The 20,057-nt window shown below is 44.5% G+C and overlaps 1 protein-coding gene across 2 annotated transcripts; it reads left to right on the top strand.

The window, feature by feature from the left end:
* The first annotated feature begins 5,330 nt into the window (after positions 1-5,330).
* Positions 5,331-19,023, top strand: TMEM114 (transmembrane protein 114). Of its 2 annotated transcripts, XM_058816297.1 has the most exons (4): positions 5,331-5,514; positions 7,066-7,146; positions 16,108-16,245; positions 18,791-19,023. In XM_058816297.1, exons 1-4 carry the CDS (start codon positions 5,331-5,333, stop codon positions 19,021-19,023), a joined length of 636 nt encoding a protein of 211 aa, XP_058672280.1. The 2 variants fall into 2 exon arrangements, with proteins under 2 accessions (XP_058672280.1, XP_058672282.1); XM_058816299.1 differs by lacking the exon at positions 16,108-16,245.
* Positions 19,024-20,057: the final 1,034 nt, after the last annotated feature.

Below are 20,057 nucleotides of genomic sequence, written 5' to 3'. Positions count from 1 at the left end.
CGGAGGCAAATAGACGTTTCTGCCTTAGTCCAGATAATGTCAATTCCAGTACCACTGTAAAATTAGCTGGGGCAACAGCTGTTCACTTGTTTAGGGAATTGGGGATTTAGTTGCTTGGTTCTGAAGAGTTTTTAATTACGTATAAACCAGGTGAAATAAACAAGACAGAGTTAGTCACTGAGTGGAAACATCATAACCAGAGTCTTTGGGAGGCTTTAGCAGCAGAAATTTGCCTAGGAGTTAGACCAGCAGATTTTAGTATCTACGTTTTGGATCGTGGTGTCTTAGGCAGTCATTTCCCAGCTGAGCTCATCTGCGGTGAGAGCTGGCAGTGGTCTGGCCCTGGGGCTGTGTGGTCAGTCAGGGTGCAGTGGTGTTTGGGCACAGGGCACAGCAGCTGGACGTGCTGACCAGCCCTCTGTGCAAAATCACAGACAGAGGTGTGTTCCAAGCTCCCATCTGTGTTCCAGTTCATCTCCTCTGCCAGTCTGCAGGGGCTGCTGAAGTTGTTTTATCTTTCAGCTGGAGGATTTTGTTCAAAAGTGGGCATTTACATATTAATTTCTAGTTATATGATGCTAATGTCAATTGCTAAAGATGATTCTTGTATTTTTTTGAGTAGTAGGAAGTATTAGTCAATGATTAAAAAAACCTTGGAATGTAATTTGCATTCTGTATCTATTTCTAGATGTCTCCTTCTCATCATCTGCCTTCCTCAACAAAGGCTAAGCATTAATAAAATAATTATTAAAATAATGAAATAATCTTTCCCTATTTTTACAGTCAAGAGTTTTGAGTGGCAATAAAGTGAAAACACAGAAGCTATTCACATATCTCATTGCACTTTCTGTGGGGAATTTTATTGGATGAATATCTGACAAAAATGCTTTGGAGATTTGTCCTCCTTTTATCTGTCTCCTGTGAAAGAGCAGAACATTATTTTACTTCCCGTGGTGATACACTGCCACATAAATTATTACTGCAGTGTCTCTCTCTGCTGGCATGTTCTCACTGCTATGGAGTACTAAGCAGGCAAAGCAGATTTTATTTGTCACAAAATCTCACCAGTCTGCAGCAAGAGGCACTTACTGGTACACAGGCTTAGTATAATTAGAGAAGTAGCTTAAAAGATGCATTACATGGGGACTTTTAAACACAAAGGTACATTATGTGAGAAATGGAGCTGCTGCAATTGCTTTTCTAAGAAATTCTGATACCTCATTTCACATATGCACAATATTTGGGCAGGGCAGGAATATCTCGTGGCAGAATATCTGTGGCTACCGATGTTATAACGTGGGTGATAATGAAAATTATTTAGGCAGCTGCAGTTTCTGTACCACGAACAAGAGGGCTTCGGCAGCCCATTCCCCAGATGCACCTCTTTTTTAAGGATGCACCTAAGTTGTATTTCCTGTCTTCCTCACAGCCATGTGACTTAGGAATTTGTTTAAATTTATCTCACGTGCCAGACAACTTTACCAAGGTTTAATTGCTTGTTTGAAATGATGAATTGGGCCAGTTTCACTCATTTATCAAGTACCAAAGAGCTGGCTGTGCTGGTTGCTTCAGGTATGTCCCTTCTGCAATCCCCCTTTGAATTCAGTGTCATGTGCTGACACTTCATGGGGTTTTTTGGCAGATCAGGTAATAATGAGTAAGAGTCAGGACATTGTGTCTTGTAGTCTCTCATCAGAGCTAAACTGTGACTGCTCAGTCTTTTTTTAAATTCATTGCAGGTTGTGACTCTTCAAAACTGGATGTGTACAAGTGCATGATGAAAATATTAAATCTGAGAAGGAATAGCCAAACCTCAGATCAACCAGCAATAGTTACTAATTTCCAAGGGCAGTGAATCTGAAGATTGTAATAATGTATATTGTCTAACAGCTTTTCTCTTTTGAGCCACAGGGGAAGTAGTTGTGGTAAGTTTAAAAGAACAATAAACTCCAGAATCCCATTAGCTTTATTGGAAGGCTGAATGGTAAAACTGCATTTGAATTTAATTCTTCATTCAACAACAATAACAACAACAACATAAACAGGAGAAAAAAAGTGATATTTCCTGGAAAAGGATTGTGAATGAAATTAGGTGTGTTGATTGTGCTTGTTGCCATGGCAGCAATTAATTATAGTTTTTGGCATACTTGCACTGTCTGGCTTTCCTACAGTCAGGTGGGTAAACATTGTGGGAATCCCTCCTTTCTTCAGTTTACAAACAATCTACTTCTAGTAATGCAGTCACCTTTTCACAAATACAGACAGGGCAGAGGCTATGAAATAAAGAAACACTGGGGAAAGTTGAGGAATTCAGTGGGATTCTGCTGCACCTGAACAGCACGGGTTCAGAACAGCTGAGAAGGAACTGCCCTAGAGATGAATTTTACCCAGGAAAAGTCGTGGGAAGCAAAGCTGGTGATTCCCAGAGCACAATGCCCTCTGAATCCTCCAGCAGCCAGGCAACCCTGCAAGCAGAGCAGAGAGGGTAAAAGTTACTTACAAACTTTGCCCTTCTCAGGCTGGAAGAGACTGATAATTTTGCTGCATCACACTCTGTGGACTAATGATTGACTGCAACTTTGAGAGCATATTCTGAATTATCTTTGTTGTTCTGAGCAGCAGATTGACTTTGGCAGATGCAGCCAACACCTTGTCTATGCAAAGCAAAGTGTTCCTTCTCCATAGAGCTAAGCCTAGATTAAAAATGTAAATCTTTAATGCTAAAGATCCTAATTTAACATTCAAAGACCTCAGGAAATCGAAACTGAGTTTCTAAAGAAACTAATTTGCACTACTGGCTTTTTCCTTTCATTATAAACATTTCCCTATGAATACATGAAATTGTTTTGTTAACTGTGTTTTTGGTTTTCTGACTTTACAGGAATTATTTGTTCCCTAGCATGGGAATGAATGCCTAAAAAATTATGGTGATTGGAAATGAAACCTTTATGTAGAGTTGATGTGCTCTTGATATGTTTGCCATCAGTCTGGTCAAAAAAGGACCTGGGCTTAGTGGGTTCTTACTTGGGTTTGCTGTAAAGTTAGTCTAGGCAGAGTCTACAAGGACCTCATACATCTTGATGGCTAAAATAGATTATTTAATAATGTTTCTAAAAATGAGCACATGTGCAAACTTTGTGGGCCCCAAGATTAGAACAAAACCTCTCCAAGACACAGAGCATCACTGATAAGCATCTCATGCATGATAACAGCTTGTACCCAACTGGATTAAATGTTCCTGCAGTTCTATACCCTTTGCTTTCCCTTGGATTTAACTGGGAGATGACAGTGGCAGATCATTGCAGGGGAGTGGTGATTCAGGTGTATGAGTGCCTCTGGTTCAGATTTATGAGAAGAGAACTCGTAAAACCTCTAAGACATAGTATTTGTGGGGCTAATTTAAACTTTCAAGCAACTCTGCAAATATAGCTGGGAAAAAAAGAGACAAGCTTGGGATCCCAGTTAAGAGTGGTGCCCCAAGGCCTGCTCATTTTGTCTCATGCATTAGTTAGTCTAACAAAACATTTCACTTTGCTTCATTAACTTTGTATCACCCAAACATTGCAATTACAAGGAGGTAGCAGCTGCCTGGCTTGTGGAACTACAGAGGCATTTTCACAGATTACAGATGCAACTTGGGGATGTGAGAAATAGATGGCTAGAGCTCAGAATGATGCTGTGGCTGCTTAACAGTGTATTCCTAAATATGGAGACTATTATATTCCCGGCATATACACCTTTCAGTAGTTTTGCAGAGCAAAATGTGGTCTGTAGTGTTGATGATTACTGTGTTTATTTAAACACTCTCTCTCAAGGAAAATGTTCCTTCTAACTGATCCTACTGCTGAAGCCCTACTGGTTCACGATAGCTTGTTGCCATGGATGGGTAATGATGTCACACATTCTGCCCAGTGTCCATGCCAGAAAACAAATGAGAATGACTTTTTTAATTACTCAGAGTTACTTAGCAATTCCCTGGAAGGCCTGAAGTGAATTATAAGGAAAAAAACAAGATGCCCCATTGACCCTACCTGCACAGTATCTTTATGCCAGTGAAGAGAAACAGTAAAACACCAGAGTAAATCCTCTGTGGGTTTGAAAACAAGGTTCTATTACTGAAATACACTTTGTTACTCACCAGATTTCAGCGGGCTGAGGATGAGCAAGAGGCTGGGTGAAGTGTGGCTTTAGGGCTCACACATGAACACTTCAGTAACTATAGTTTCTGGACAGGGAGCTTGTGTCCTTTCCTCCATCGGTGACATTCCAACAGGAAAATGATCCCGAGCAGGGTACAGACATCACTGCACCAGCTAGTAAATGCCACTCTACTGCTTCTCTCAGACCCCGTTTCAAATTAGGTTAGAACTGGCCTTTTAAGGTAGGCAGCTGGAAGGCACAGAACAAGAGGGAATCTCTTGTAAATATACCAGAAAGGTTGCCAGAAAGCAGGAACACAAACTGTGCTTCTGCTCCCCAAACCTCGGCTCTGCTTCCTCCTCCCCTCACAGACACGGAGGGGAATTTGGAATGCAGGAGCTTTCTCCCCTCCGAGGTGAGCCCATCCCGAGGCTGCCGGAGCTCATGGGGATGGGGATGGGGATGCCCACGCCTGTGGTTTTGTCACTCTGTCCCTCTCCGTGAGCAGCGCTGGCTGCCCGATCGCTCGCTCCGCACACGCCTGCGGGGCCCGCCCGGGGCCGGGGCTGGCGACAGGGGGGCGGCGGGGTCTGTGTGGGCCGGGCCGGCGGCGCCCGCGGGGTGCCCGGTCTATCCTCGGGGTGCCCGTTCCGCCCTTGGGGTGCTCGTTCTGCCCAGGGGTGCCCGTTCCTCCCGCGGGGTGCCCGTTCCTCCCGAAGGGTGCCCGTTCTGCCCAGGGGTGCCCGTTCCTCCCGCAGGGTGCCCGGTCTATCCTCGGGGTGCCCGTTCCGCCCTTGGGGTGCCCGTTCCGCCCTTGGGGTGCCCGTTCTGCCCAGGGGTGCCCGTTCCTCCCGCGGGGTGCCCGTTCCTCCCGAAGGGTGCCCGTTCTGCCCAGGGGTGCCCGTTCCTCCCGCAGGGTGCCCGTTCCTCCCGCGGGGTGCCCGTTCCTCCCGCAGGGTGCCCGTTCTGCCCAGGGGTGCCCGTTCCTCCCGCGGGGTGCCCGGTCCGCTGCAGGGTGCCCGTTCCTCCCGCAGGGTGCCCGTTCCTCCCGCGAGGTGTCCGCTCCCGGCACATATAACCACTATAATCCTACTATAATACCCCGCGGGGCGCGGAGCAGCCGGGGCGGGGCTCGGGGCGCGCTACCTGCGCGGCCGCGGGGCCGGGCGGGGCGCGGCGGCGGCGGCACCATGAGGGTTAACTTGGGCGCGCTCTCCCTCTTCGTGGCCCTGGTGGGACTTTCGAGCTTCATCTTCCTCGTGGTGGCCATCGCCACCGACTTCTGGTACATCATCGATGCCTCCAAGCTGGAGGCGTCCCAGAACGGCACGGACGCGCTCAGCTCGCACTCGGGGCTCTGGCGGACCTGCCGCGGTGAGTGCGCGGGCAGCGGGACCGGGGCAGCGCAGCGCTCCGCACATGGCTCGGCGTGCGGGATGCGGGTTCTGTCCGGCTGTGGGTTCTGCGTGCGGGGATGCCGGGTCTGTCCGGCTGTGGGTTCTGCGTGCGGGGATGCCGGGTCTGTCCGGCTGTGGGTTCTGCGTGCGGGGATGCGGGCTCTGTCCGGCTGCGGATCAGGCTGCGGGGAGGCAGCTGCAAGGGTCTCCGTTCGGGGTCCACCTGCGGGGGTCCGGCTGTAGGGATGCGGGATGGGGATACGGGGATGGGGATGCGGGGTGGGGATGCGGAGATGCGGGATGGGGATGCGGATGCGGGATGGGGATGCGGGATGGGGATACGGGATGGGGATGCCGGATGAGGCTGCGGGGATGCGGGATGGGAATGTGGGGATGGGGATGCAGGATGAGGCTGCGGGGATGCGGGGATGGGGATGCAGGATGGGGATGCGGGGATGGGGATGCAGGATGGGGATGCGGGGATGCAGGATGCGGGATGGGGATGCGGGGATGGGGATGCGGGATGGGGATGCAGGATGGGGATGCGGGGATGGGGATGCGGGATGGGGATGCAGGATGGGGATGCGGGGATGGGGATGCAGGATGGGGATGCAGGATGCGGGATGGGGATGCGGGGTGGGGATGTGGGATGGGGATGCAGGATGCGGGGTGGGGATGCGGGCTGGGGATGCGGTGCCCGCCCGGCTGCAGGGTCCGGCCCGGGGCAGTGCCCGCTGCCGGCGGAGCTCCGGCTCTACCTGGTTCGAGGACGGGCGCTCCCCGGCCGTGCCCCGCACCCGCGGGCAGTGCCTCGTCAGTACCTCCCGTGTCACTTGCCCAAGGAGACATGGGGAGAGCGAATTTTCTGCTACTGTAACCTGATTTTACATTAACTTTTAATTCAAGCTAATCTAATAAACGTTAACCATTTAGAAGGAAGGAGATGTCTTTTCATTTGGCTCAGGAAATTAAGGGGCGAAAGTTCTGGGTTAAAGCCATTAAAATTATAAATAATAATGCAACAAATAAAAATTATAAACACTACCTAGTTTATTTACATAAACAATACAGTTAATTTAAATATAAGTATTATTACGTATCATCCTATAGAATTATTATAATCCTATAGATCAATATATAGGATTTTCCCCATGTAGTTAATTTATTTGCTAGGCATTTAACTTTTGGTTTTGACTCCACTCTAAAAAGCCAGGAGTAAGTAATGTTTGCCATAGGCAAGAAAAGATGTTTCCAGAGGAGCAGGGAGAAGGAGCAGGTTGCAGGAATTCTCTCTTTGCTGTGCACTGAGCCCTGTTGCAATGAGCAGATGTTTCCCTGTTGACTCCAGTGGTCAGGCCCCATGGGAGCAGCTGATGCTGCATGCTAAAACTCCTCTCATTTCCTTCCCCACCTAGGAGTGGCTGAGTTAGGAGCAGTAGTATTATAATGATTATATGTACATGCAAAAAAACAAATATATATACAGCAAACTGATGTAATAGTGTAATTTTCCCCCTTTTTCTACTAGTGAGGAGTGAATGTTACCCTTTGATAAACCCCTTCTGGCACGAGAATGCAAACATCACCGAGTCACACAGACAGCTTTTGTGTGAGTAGCTTTTATATTATTTTATATTTCCATCCATGCCTCCCTCCCTCCCTGGCCACTTACAAGGACTCATTTCTGATTCAGAAGGGGAATTCACTGAGAAAGTGTTTTGACTCTGCTTCTGTACAATATCTGTCACTGTCTGTGGTCTTTAAGTGTGTTTACTGCTGAAATAACCATCTATTTGGTGACAAGTTCAGCTAATTTCTTCCACAGGAGCTAAACCTCTGACTGGAATGGCACAGGAAGGTACACAATTGCTAAAAATAAAAGGCAAAAGTGTTCACAGTCACCTCCAAGGAGTCTGATCACTGAAAATGCTTAAGAACACATTTAAGCTAATCTTTAACACAGCTACTTTTCTAGCATTTCAGTGGGGTTCATGGCACTGATGAAAGACTTAAGTATGGGAGAATTTAAGAAAATAAATCAATGACCAAAAGCAGTGTTCAAAGTCTTTGAAGAACATCGTGTTCAAAAACATTAGGCTTCTAATATATTTTCCTCTTTTTCTTTAGATTCATTTGTCAGTGCCAGAATGTTTTCAAAAAGTCCAAACTGAACATTTTCAAACACTTACAGGCATCTCCCAGAAGATGATTTACCATCTTTGCATCATATACTTGGCACAATCCTTTCCTCACACACCCTTGTGTATGGGCTTGCTATTTACAATTTTTTTGTTTACTCACTTCTTCTCCCTGACTCTGCAGAATACATCCATTTGTATTTTGTTTCTTAAAATGGAAATCTTTCCCTCAAAACCAGCCATTCCCTGGGCTCCAGAAGGGCTTAAAGGGTTTTTAAATTTTAAGTTTCTTGGAGCAGCATCTGCAGGTGCAACACACAGAGGAGATGCTGTGTCACAGCTGGCCTGGGAAGGTCAGAACCCAGTGAAGCAGCCAAACAAACACAGCAGCAGAGTCAGGGCTTACAGCCCAGCATTCAAACACATCAGCTGGGTCAGGAGTGACAGCCCAGCATGTCTCTCTGTGCTCTCAGATAGGAAGGGCCAATTTTTTAATCTTCCATGCCCAAAGCAGAGGGCTGTAGCTGCTCAATGGCTCTGAAATCAGGGCACTGATTGCTGGATCACTCGAGCCTGTGAGGGGTCAGCGTTAACTGAGCCTCCCTGATCATGTTTTAAGTGTCAGCACCTCCACTGTTATGTTGGTCCAACATTTCAGGATGAAACCATTTGCTTTTCAAAAGCTGTGTGCGTATTTGCAAAAGGTTATTTTTCTCAGGTGAGAGGTTGCAGCTCTTCAGTTAAATAGCAAAACAAACCCAAAAAGCAGTGCTCTTTTGATTATACAAATGATGTTTGCTTGGAAACAAAGGATGGCTCTTGGTGAGTCATGAAGTGTAAGAAAATAGTGGATATGAATAAAAATTGTATTAATGATGATGTTTACAGCCTCTTTGGGGCCTTGGAGAATTTTTTTCTCTCGCTTTCACATCAAGTACTATTTTTGTGCTCTTGGAAAAAACACTTCTGGACTGCAAAGACACTTGCATATTTTATTATAAACAGGCACAGTCTGCCTAAAAGTGATGAGAGAAGAAATCAAAGATACTTCAATTGAAAGAACCTGCTAGGTTTGATTGGAACACCCTACTGAGTTACTTTTTTATTTTTTTTGCTCAGCTTCAATGCAGTTTCAGTGTGGTGAGGCTACAGATCCTCAGCAATAGCAGCTGAACATAGAAAGGACCCCATCAGTGTTTCTTTCTTCTAGGAAATACAGATATTTCTAAGTGACATCTAGATTCATCAGGTCCTGAGATAGTACCTTCTACATCAGCTTCACTCTTCTCTCTTAAATGTTTCTGACTGTGGCCACTGAATAATATTTAGGCAGATCATGGCAAAGCATCTTTATCTACAACACATTTTAACAGGAATTTTGGAGGGAAATCCTGTGATCATGGATTGCAGTGTAGTTACAGCAGTTTCTTCATCAGCTCCAATATGTGGCAAACAAGATAATTGCACAGCTTTAATTGGTTACTTCACAAAAATGACATTTTTCTCTCTGTGTGCCTGTGAAGGTGTCTGTGAGGCACAGTCACATGGGATTAATCTCATTCCATCTAGCTGCACACTCATATTTCTCACTGTTTGATTGGCACTGAATTTCATGAGCTCTGGCAACATCAAACCTGTTTCCTTCTGATTATTCCTAAAAAGACTTTAAAGGACTGTCTCCTAAAGTAGGCACTTAAACCACACATTGGTCACATCCCTCACTCTCCAGAGTCTGAATGCTCTTGCTGTCATGACACAAGTGCAAAGAGATTGGAGAAAGTCTGTATGTGAGTGCAAAGAGCTGGGCCTAAGTGGGAACAGAAGTGCTGGCCACTGCCAGAAGACAAACCCTTCATTAGAGAATGAAAAGACTCCACGGTCCCTTCCTCCACATTTCCAATATCTCCCCTATTCATCCCAGCAGATTCCTTTTAGGCTCATTGTGCACTTCAAATTGAGCTCCTGGCAAATGAAAATAATTGGGTGCGTGAGTTAAACCCCTGTGCTAGCAGCAATATTTCCCAGGCAATCAACCCAGGGCTGCCTGAGCCTGGGGCTGTGGTGTATTTTCACATCACAGGAGTGCCCTTGAGCTGCTCCTCTGATGGATTGCACACAAACACTCTCTCCTCTTCATTAGCCTTCCCTTTATCCTCTTACCACTCCCCCCAGCTGAACATGCAGTGTACACCCTCCCTCCCCTCAAACCCACAATGGATAAATATTTCCCTATTACAGATTACACCATGGCCTGGTTATTTGTTTAAAACATCAGCCACTGCCTAAAGAAAAATACCACTTGACTGCCTACTACTAACTTTTCTGAAAGTTCTGCATTAATAAAATCCTTTTTCACTGGAGATGTGCACTTTCCTCTGGCCCAAACAGGAATAAGATGAAACTATCACTTTCTGTAATTTAGGCAGTTATTAGAGTGTCTTGGTGACTACTAGGATTAAAGATAGCCCTCTAAAAATTCCCCTTAGAATTTAAATTTGTCAGCCAAGACACCTCTGTTATTTTGCCTTGCTATGTGGTCTCCTGTGCCAGCCATGGCAGACAAAGCAGCAAGAGCAGCATTTTTCATGGAGGGTTGAATCTATCTCTCCCTAAATGACAAAATAAGGATGTCACTGCTTCAAAGGCAGCTGCATCGAGCTGCATTTTCCAGTAGCAGAAATGTAACATCCAAAATCAGATCTAGATGCTGAGGATCACACACAGAGTAGAAGGAATGGCACTGCTTAATCAGCTGAAACCTCTTCCCCAAGAGTTTGAGCTTTCAAAAATAATTTCTTAAAAGAAAAGAAAAACCCAAGCAAGAAACCTCAAGTTGTTACATTGGTGAAAAGTTGCTCTTAGACATTTTTGTCATATAAATATTTTCCATTTACCAAAGTCCATGTTGTTAATAATAAATAAATGCCAGTACAGATTTAGCTGAAGGCAGCACCAGTGTAACCCTTGCAAAATGAAAAATATTTTAAATAGTTCTATTCAGAGCCAGAAAATTTATCTTGAATCTCAGCTTTGCACTGGAGCTGCTGCAGAGTCCCACCAGCACTGCAGAGCTGGGGCTGGAGTTATAAAAAATAATGTGAGAGGAACAGCTGTTCTTTCTTACTGTCTGTGTGACACACAAACCATCTGCATTAGGCACCTACAAGGTAAGATTAAGCCTCTGGCAATCCTGATTTTTTATCAGAGATTTGAACAACATGGCCAGTGATTGATTTCCTTTTACAGGTCCATTTTTAGTACTGTCCTCTATTCCTGACCCATCCAGAAATGAGTATTTAATGAATGTGGTTTCCACTCATATTGTTTTTCTGTTCTAAAATCAAGGCAGGAGTGTGCAGCTGCCCATGCACAACTGCCTAAAGTGTTCTGCCCAGAGTATTTTTATTTTTTCTGTTTTAGACATGAATGTAACTGGAAGCATGAGGCTGCACTCAGGTTTGTGCTTTCTGCAGGGAAATGATCTTTGCAGCAGGGGCAGCTCTGATACCTCGGTTGTTTTAATGGAACAGCTGCCTTGGTTTCTTCCTCAACAAAATGGGTTTAATAGTAGAGATAAACTTGTCTGGATTTCCTCACAGCATGTGGACCCTGTAACAGTCATGCACCAGCTGCTTTCACACTTCACCCTGCTCCAGATTTACTGAGTTGCAGTTTATAATGTTGGAAAGAATGCTCTATTCTTTGGCCACTGTGGCTTTTTTCCTGAGGGATTTACAGTTCTTTGCAAATTTTTTTTTTTTGGTTTTAAGCTACCAGAAGGAAACAGCTGGGGATGGAGCAAGAGCCATTTCAGAGGCCAAGTGAAATGAGACCCAGATGATGCACACAGAAATTCTGGTTTAATTGGTCTGGTAGGTGTGTACCTGTTTCTGAGCAACAGTGCACTGTTCCTTCAGAGAGGGGCCAGAGGACATCTGCTTCAGTACTTACTGCAGCTGATAGTGGAACCCTGGAAAAAGTTAAAGATAGAATCTAAAATGTTAGGCTTTGTGCTTTCCCAGATCAACTGCACCTGCGTAAACAGTATGATAAATTATATAATTGTTAGATGTGATGATTGTTTAGTAATTAAATGTAATTATTATATAACCATAAGAAGAATAGTGAGAAACTATGTTGGAAATTCAGAGAGGGGCTAAATTTATGTATACAATAGAACGACATAAGTTTAATAATTAACATGAAAGTTATGTAACGATAGAGTATAAAACATGATCATTTCGGATGTATGGTCGGAGTCAGATTTGGGTTGAATATACCCCGATTCCCAGAGCTCTTAATAAAAAGCACCACATATAATCGCTCTGTGATTATGTGTTTTTGAATGCTAACACAGCTATAACAGTAAATATATACAGAAATCTGAGATAACTGCAGCTGAGGCCTAGCAGGTGACAAGTTCTGATGAATATTCTCATTTTCAGATTCATTGGTACCCCAGCAGCAGAATGTGAGCCGTGGTGCATTGCTCACATCCATCATTCCACCCATTCCTGCTCCTGCAGGTTTTGTCAGTGCCACCTGCTCCAGCTCTAGCAGCATTTTATTTCTGCTGCCTGCAATTGGTCTTCCCGTTCAGCTCAGAGATTTTTTGAGAAAAGCAGGAAGCCAAAACATGTAACACACAGACCAGAGCCTGGCTAATCATCCTGGAGACCCCTAACTCTGTGAGCAATCCTCCTCCATCACCTTTTCTCTGTTGAGCAGGAGGGGACCCAGGCCTTCCTGCCCCTGTGGCCCAAGCCAAGAAGACTCATTTAGCCACAGACAAGTTCTTTCAGTTGTTCATTGGTTTCCTAAGTTGCTTTTTTCCTAGCAAGCAGGTCAGGCTTTCTCTGTGCACTTTTTATTCCTGGCTTTGCCAAGTCCTTCTGGAGCAGCCCCTTTGTTTTTGGCAACTTCCATGAGTCTGTTTCAGCTGGAGGCTTTTGTCTTTCTAACTGGCTCTTTAGTTACTGCTGGGTAACACAAACAGGCCCTTAATTAAGCTCTTCTGAGCCACTGCCATTTGGAGTATTTCTGATGAGGTGATATTACAGATTTCTAGGCACTATTTGCTATTATAAGTTGTGCAAACAAATCCAAAGTTAGTCTGAAGCAATTAAGCTGCAGGATGTTAACAGGAGATGATTAACAAAACTGCTGGGCTTACACTTGGTTACTTCTGACCCTCTCAGTGTTTCTATTTCATTCCACAGATTTCTCTCACAAAAAACTCCTCAACAACTGTGTTGGGTGGTAATTTAGAGGTGCCTGCCAAATTCTCAGTTCTGGACACACACTGCAGATGTCATTCTTGCAGATATTTGGCCACAGCTCTAGTAAAAGAGCCTTGGCTGGCTAATGTAAAACTTCACTAACCACAATTAAGCAATTTGATTCTTTTTTGCTTCAAAAAAAGAGAATGTTTTTAAAAAGTTTATGAGTTTGCTTCGGTATTTCCAAGATTAAACAATTGGATCTTCCATGTTGGGCTAACAGGGGCCTCAGGTGTTGAGAAATAGATGTGGGAAACTGAATTCTGTTTTACAAGAAAGTGCACATGCCTCTTCTTGTGTAAAATGCTTAGGGTGGGTTTTTTTCCCAATACTAGAGCAATTTCATCAATATGAAGACAGTTATATGTTTAATACATAATGCATCAATGTGTATTTCAACAGAAACTAAAAACCCACTAAAATGACTGCAAAATGAATGTTTTAACTTCTTTCACAGATGATTATTGAAGACAGAAACACAGTAAAGATATTTTAAGTAATTTTCTTCTATAAACTAATTCTGTTCCTCTAATCAAGGGATATAATGGCATAATATCATATGCCAGATGGCATGAATTCAGATTCCTGAGTGGTTTCCATGGCAGCATTTTAGAATAAGTTTCCCAGGCAGTTTCAGATTTCATAGTACAAATGAGTATTAGATATTGAACTAGAACACTGGAGATTATAAAAGTACTATTTAAGCAAATAGAGTTCACTAAATATTTGATTTCTAAAGAGCTGTCAGTGATTAATGAGGAGTGTGATCCCAGCTGTGGGTAGGAAAAGTAAGGCTCTGTCACTCTGTCACAGTGAGGCTTGTGGGTTTCAGCTGAGCTATCCCTAAACCCTATATTTTCACTGGAGAGGGCACAAAAATCAGAGTTATTCTGATATTGCAACTGCCACAGATGATCAATGTAATCTAGGAAGCTCCCAAGGAAAAAGGTTTTCCTTTTCCTTTCCTTCACAAAGTTCCATTCAGAGTGTGTTTTCCTCACCCACATGTGTCCTGGCTCAGCTTGCAGCAGCTGGAATCACACCATGACAAGAAAAGTCAAAGAAATGGCAAATTAGTGCTGCTGTCCTGAGGTGGAGTTTGTTAGCAGGGACTTGGACTGGTGAGGGACATCACAAGGCAGAGAGCCAGCCATGAACTTTTGGTTATTTTTGGTCTCTCTCAGCAAGGCCAGCTCTGAGGACAGACTTGCACCACTCTTACATCCATACTTCCCAAATGTTAATTGCATCCTCCGAATGCTTTTTCACCTTTTACCGCAAGACCAAAGCGGAGGTGACACATGGATGTCAGAATGGTGATCAAAAATGAGACCTCATAACCCCCAGCAAGCTCAGATGTGGCTGAAGAGCACACTCCTGTTGCTGCTGCCTCTCTGGAATGGGAGAACTGATTTGGGTGCCCAATCTGTGTTCTGTCACATCTGTCTCATCACATCCCCAACCACCTCTAGCCACAAGAAACTCCTGAGCTAAGTTCCATGGCTATTTCTCTAAGTTCCATGGCTATTTCTCATTTGGAGTCCAGCTAAGGTTTGCAGGCAGTTCTGACATGCTGCTTTGTTCCCAGTGAGCTGAAGATTGATCTGGCTGTTAGCACTGAGAATTGTTTTAGATGTTTGTTGGCCAGGAACAGCAGCCACGGCCAGTTTTGCTGAAGGAAGGCCCAGGGATTGTCCTCAGCTTTAGAATCAGAGGGAAAATGCTCTTTTCAGTGCAGAATGTTGAATTCATGATTTCTGAGCATCAGCTGGTCCTGATGTCAGCATATGTGGCACTGAATATGAAAATATAATACCAGAAGCAGGGAAAAAACCCCCAAAATTGTCACCTCCCAAAATGACCTTTGTTGTTTGCCACTTTTTTTTTGTTTTTGTCTTTTTGTTAGCATGTTCTGTGCTATACAAAACAATGTCTGGAAGGCACATTCTACTCAAGTACAAACATCAGCAGTGTCTGCCTTCATGCCATGCAGACCCTTCCTAACCTTCCAGGCTTCTGGAACTGAACAGAGACATGCACACAGTTGTGTCTGATCTTTGTAAAGCTGCTGTAGAGGATGAGCTGGATCCTTAGGCAAGGGCAGATGCAGCAGCTCCAATTCCATGGGCAGCCACAGTGACTTGAAATAACTGATCCTCTGATCACGCACCAACTGTGAGCTCCTAAGTGATTCCTTTTCCTAAGCTAATGGTGTATTGCTCCTCTGTAAAATTAAATGAGACAATGAAGCCTAGACATCGTCAGAATATGGATTTTTCATTTTCTTTTCCCAGATACTCTGCACTTTACTCTCAGATACTCTGTACTTTACCAACAAACGGTACTGGAATTACTTTTTGTTTTTGTTATTATGCTAAACTAAGGTTGGGTTGAATGTTGTGGATAGATTACACCAGAGGGAACAATGACACAATAATGGTTTATGATGGAAAAAACCAGGGTGATATGAAAAAATACATAGCAACCCTCTGTTTACCCAGCTATTAAAATGTTATAGGGATCAAGAAAGACTAATGTAGAACATTTAGCATGGGAGGAAGCAAGCAGGATAGGTTAATGCACTTAGTGAAGCTGCTGCAGAAAACTGACAGACAGAATCAGAGCTGGATGGGAAAATTTCCCTCTAGTTGATGGTCAGCTGCAACAAAGGAAAAGGTCAACAATCTGCTACATCAGTGCAGCAGAAGACACGTGACAGGAGAGAAAGCTTTAATCAAAGCATGGCTGGATCTCACCTCCCACACAGAACAGTGTTTTTCACATAACAGGGCTGCTTTCCATTAGGGTTGCCAGTGCCTACCTGGGTGCATCACCTGATATCAGCTGGCTCAAGAGCTGAGGACAGTTTGATTGCTCATATGGGTCTGTGTAGACAAATCCTCTGTATCTGTGGTCTCTGAAGCACAGGCTGTGACCCTGTGAGGGTTTGTTCTGCCTGTCACCTTTTCCTCCATACCATATGTTTGTCCTGCTGATTTACACTGAAAACCAAGGCCTTGTCCAATTTCTTGTTTGTGCAGCATAGAATGAGGCTTTGATCCTAATCAGGGGCTCTGCACTTAATGATTATTGGTGCACCCACTGGCACCATAATACACTATTACAATATTAACATTCTTCCTTTTTCTCCAGACATGCACGGAACATTTGTCATCCTGATGCCCCTCAGCCTGATACTGATGATTTTTGGAGGAATGACTGGATTCATCAGTATTCTTGCCAGGGCCTACCTGCTGCTCCTAATGACTGGACTGCTTTTCCTTTTTGGAGGTACTAAATCCAACTCCTGGCCTAACTCTTTAAGATAACAAGAGGTGGTATCTGGGAAACATCACTTTGTTTCCCAGGGAATGAAAGCAAGAATTTGCTTTCAGAATAATGCTGGTGTTCATTCCCCTGGTGTCTGCTGGGGTCCTGGCTCTGGAATGGAGCTACAGAGGAAAGGCAAATATCCTTCCTTGGGGAGTGAGTCACCCTTTGAACAATCCATGTGTGCTGTGCCCATTAACACCAAAGGTTCAATAACTTCTCAGCATGGGGCACAAATCCTTTACAGGCAGGCTAATGGGGTGATGGAAAAGTGACTGTGGAATTACTAAATCTTAGGGTTGCACAGATTTTGCAGCTGTTAAGAAAACTGATGTTTTTAAAAAGGTATTTGCATTGAGTTCCTGAAAAGGGACTTTTTAGGCATTTCTGGCTTAGCCTCACTGCTAGTTTAGATCTAGAGTGGTGTCCCCAAACTGTGGGTCACAAAAGGAAACCCCCAGAAGTTATTTTAGTTTGAGTGTAACATTTCAAGTTGAAACTACTAAAATGCTTTTACATTTCTTTTTTTTTTTTTTTTCTCCTGCTGTATCCAAACCCACTGTGTTTTAGAAAGCAATTTATGAATTAAAAAACCAAAAAACATTCTGTCAAAGTAGGAAAACTCTGTTTAAATCTGCATCTTCTGTTGCAAGCAGATTTTCAGTGCTGTTTCATAATGTAATTTAAACCAGAGATTTTTCCCAACAGAAAAGGGGATCCTCAGAATTGGCTCTTATCAACTGCTCATACAGTCCTATTTTTAAGAAGAAAATGCTAAGAGATTGCTGGAAGCAAATGCTGCTGTCTCAAAGCCTTGACTGAGCTTTTTAGTCTGAAATGCTCTAACACAGACCAACCATGCCCCATTGTGATTGTCTCTTAAAAAGAAGAGCAAGTTCTAATTTCAGAACAGCAGAAAGCTGTATTGAGTGAAAAGGCTGGTGGAAAACTGCTCCAGATGTTCAGTGAAAGATGAAAGGCTGTGAAGTGCCAAGCATGATTATCCCCCTGGGGAGTGGAGCAGGGCCCTTTCTGAGCTGTTTGGGCTGCAAAGAGGGAAAGGAAACACAGAGGCAGTGCCAGGAGAGGGTGCCTGAGGAGGAGATTCTGCTGCAGTGTCCCAGGAGAACATGGACAGGCTCTGGGACGGCCTTTGGCTGGGACCAGCCCCCCATCCTGCTCTGCCTGGATGCACAGAACAGGTGTGTAGGACACTCAAATTCACCAAATTGAGTGTTAGTTAGGTAGTTCTGTCTCAGCAGAAAGAGATGTTTGGAGATGCCATTCCAAAAATGTGGGGTTTTTTAAACCCTCAGAACTGATATGTCCACATGTCAGGACATCAATAGGTTTCCTTTTTTTTTTTTTTCCCCAAGGGAATTTGCACAGAATGCAGTGCACCTTGTTGAAAATGTCAACAAATCAGTCTTTTCCATTTCTGCTGACAAAAAGTATGAAGCAATTTCCCCCCTCTCCTTGCAGAGGATTAGAATAAGGTACAGGCATCAGATGATGGTTAAAATCAGGAATATGAGTATGAATTTGGACTGATGGATAACCCAACACTCTTCTGTCTTGGTTTGCCTCTAATCAAACATATATTTCTGGCAAAAAGGCAGCTCATCAGGACTTACTGTAATTTTATAGCAAAATTTTCTCTCTCGAATCAAATCCACTATTTTTCCTGAAAATGTTTCAGTATTTACTTTCCCTGGGCTGCAGTCCTTTTATCCAGGGCCTTGTTACTGCATCTTCTCTGCTGCTGATCCAGTAAAGTGTGATTTCCATCACTACCTGTCCTTTGACTGACAGGGATGCCAGGCTCAGGTACCTCTTCCACATGTGCCATTCCCTACATTTGCCACCTTTTAAACAGTCTTTTCATTCTGAAAACATCTGGCTCCTTGTTTGAGTACCCTTATTAATTTATCTTTAGTCTGTCCCAGAGATGTTTTTGACTCAGGTGTTTGGCAGTGATGGGCAGTCATGGCAGCACAACACTTGGTGGGATGTGATAGTGGAGACCAACAAATTTACATTAAACATTCAAAACTGACAATAGTCAGGGAACAGCCTCAATTCAGTGACCTGAAATGCAAGAATCTGGGTCTCTGTGGGTTTTCTTGTGCACGGGGAGACAACTGTCCATGGTGCTCAGCCATGAGGAATCAGGCAGCATTACAATCCAGTTCTGAAAACAGAGCTGCACATGCATTAGGTATCTGTAAAATACATGTTTATTGAGGGAGGCTTGCTGCCAGATGCTGTGGTTCAGTCTTTAACAGTGAGAACACATATTTCTCAGTGGACACAGATAACCCTGCCTTATCTTCCCTCTCGCCCTCATTGCCCAAGAAACCAACCTCAGCTAGATTTCAAAGATAATCTGTAAATCTGGCCTGGCTAGAATAGGAAGGAGTGGCAAAGAGGCCCCAGGACATATCCAATTGATTGTTTTTAATTTCCTCAGTGGCTGCTAAGTAGCTGAGCATGTTTCTCCTTTCAGCTCTCGTTACCCTGACAGGGATCAGTGTCTATATTGCATACTCAGCTGCTGCCTTCCAAGAAGCTGTTTGCCTGCTGAGGAGCAAGGATCTCCTGGTGGAAATCGACATCAGGTTTGGCTGGTCCCTGGCTCTGGTCTGGATCTCCTTTGTGGCAGAAGTGCTCACTGGGGCTGTGTTCCTGCTGGCAGCAAGAGTGGTGGGTCTGAAACGGCAGCGGGAGCAGGCTCTGTGAGCAACAGGTGCCTTTGCCACAGAGCCCTGCAGAGCCTGAAAATTCAGATTATTTGGTCCATCTGGTCACCAGGGGCAATAAGAATGCAAGGCTAAGTGTCTTGTCAGCTGCTGTAAGCCTTTTTCCTCACGGGGGGCTGTAAAACACAAAGACTCTGGTAAATCAGTAAAACATTCCAGGTGTTGTCAATTAGGAAACCCTTGTGTCCTTAGACGAGAGTGCATTGCAGTGCTTGTATTTCCAGAATAATTTCAGCTGGCAGCTCATCAGACATCTCCATTTGTTGCTTAGAACAAGGCAGATCTCTTGCTTTCCTTTCTCTTTTCTGCTGTCTCAGCAGAGTGACCTTGCAGGCCAGATTTTGGTTTCTCCTGAGAGCTCTCAGGACAGGGACCTGTTGGAGTGAGACCATGGAGATTCTCAGAGGACTCAGCCCCTCTGCTCTGGAGATGGACTGAGAGAGCTGGGGCTGCTCAGCCTGGAGAAGAAGAAAAGGCTTTGGGGAGACCTTAAAGCCCTTCCCAACACTAAAGAGGCTCAAGGAGAGCTGGAAAGGGACTTTGGGCAGGGTCCTGGTGGTTGGAACTGATATTTCACATCCTTTCCAGCCCAAACCATTCCAGAATCCTGCACTCCAGTAGATAGTAGTGGCTGTGATGCTGAAGTTCTCCAGAGCAGTGCAGTGGTGAGTGCACTGCAAGAGGAAGATACAGCTGTTTTCCAGATGTTCTAATGAACTGCTGGGGACAGCCCCAATCTCTCAACGATCAGCCTACATACTTCTCTCCTTCAGCTTTTTCAGCTCTGCAATGCAGGAGATGTATCTGATGTATTTTCCAGTTTTTACTTTGCAGTTTTGATGATGCTTCTTTTTCGTGAAGCTCGTGCACGTGCTTTATGCTAGAATGCTTATCTTGTGCTGAAACTGCTGAGTAAACAACATGCAGGACACATGAATTCCATTTTGGGTGCCAAGCAATCCAGTTTTTCCTCTTCAGTGCCCACTGAAGTTACTGAAGGAATTTCCCCCTGAC

This window comes from Ammospiza caudacuta, chromosome 17 (assembly GCF_027887145.1).
Source record: "Ammospiza caudacuta isolate bAmmCau1 chromosome 17, bAmmCau1.pri, whole genome shotgun sequence".
Classification (NCBI taxonomy): domain Eukaryota; kingdom Metazoa; phylum Chordata; class Aves; order Passeriformes; family Passerellidae; genus Ammospiza; species Ammospiza caudacuta.
The sequence above is the reverse complement of the archived record's forward strand: the minus strand, read 5'-3'. Positions and strand labels throughout refer to the sequence as shown.

Bases quoted from the DNA above. Each gene is read 5' to 3' on its own strand.
- TMEM114 (XM_058816297.1), top strand. From the start codon at position 5,331: ATGAGGGTTAACTTGGGCGCGCTCTCCCTCTTCGTGGCCCTGGTGGGA. The intron at 5,515-7,065 runs GTGAGTGCGCGG...TTTTTCTACTAG, and splicing joins GCTCTGGCGGACCTGCCGCG to TGAGGAGTGAATGTTACCCT. The intron at 7,147-16,107 runs GTGAGTAGCTTT...CTTTTTCTCCAG, and splicing joins GTCACACAGACAGCTTTTGT to ACATGCACGGAACATTTGTC.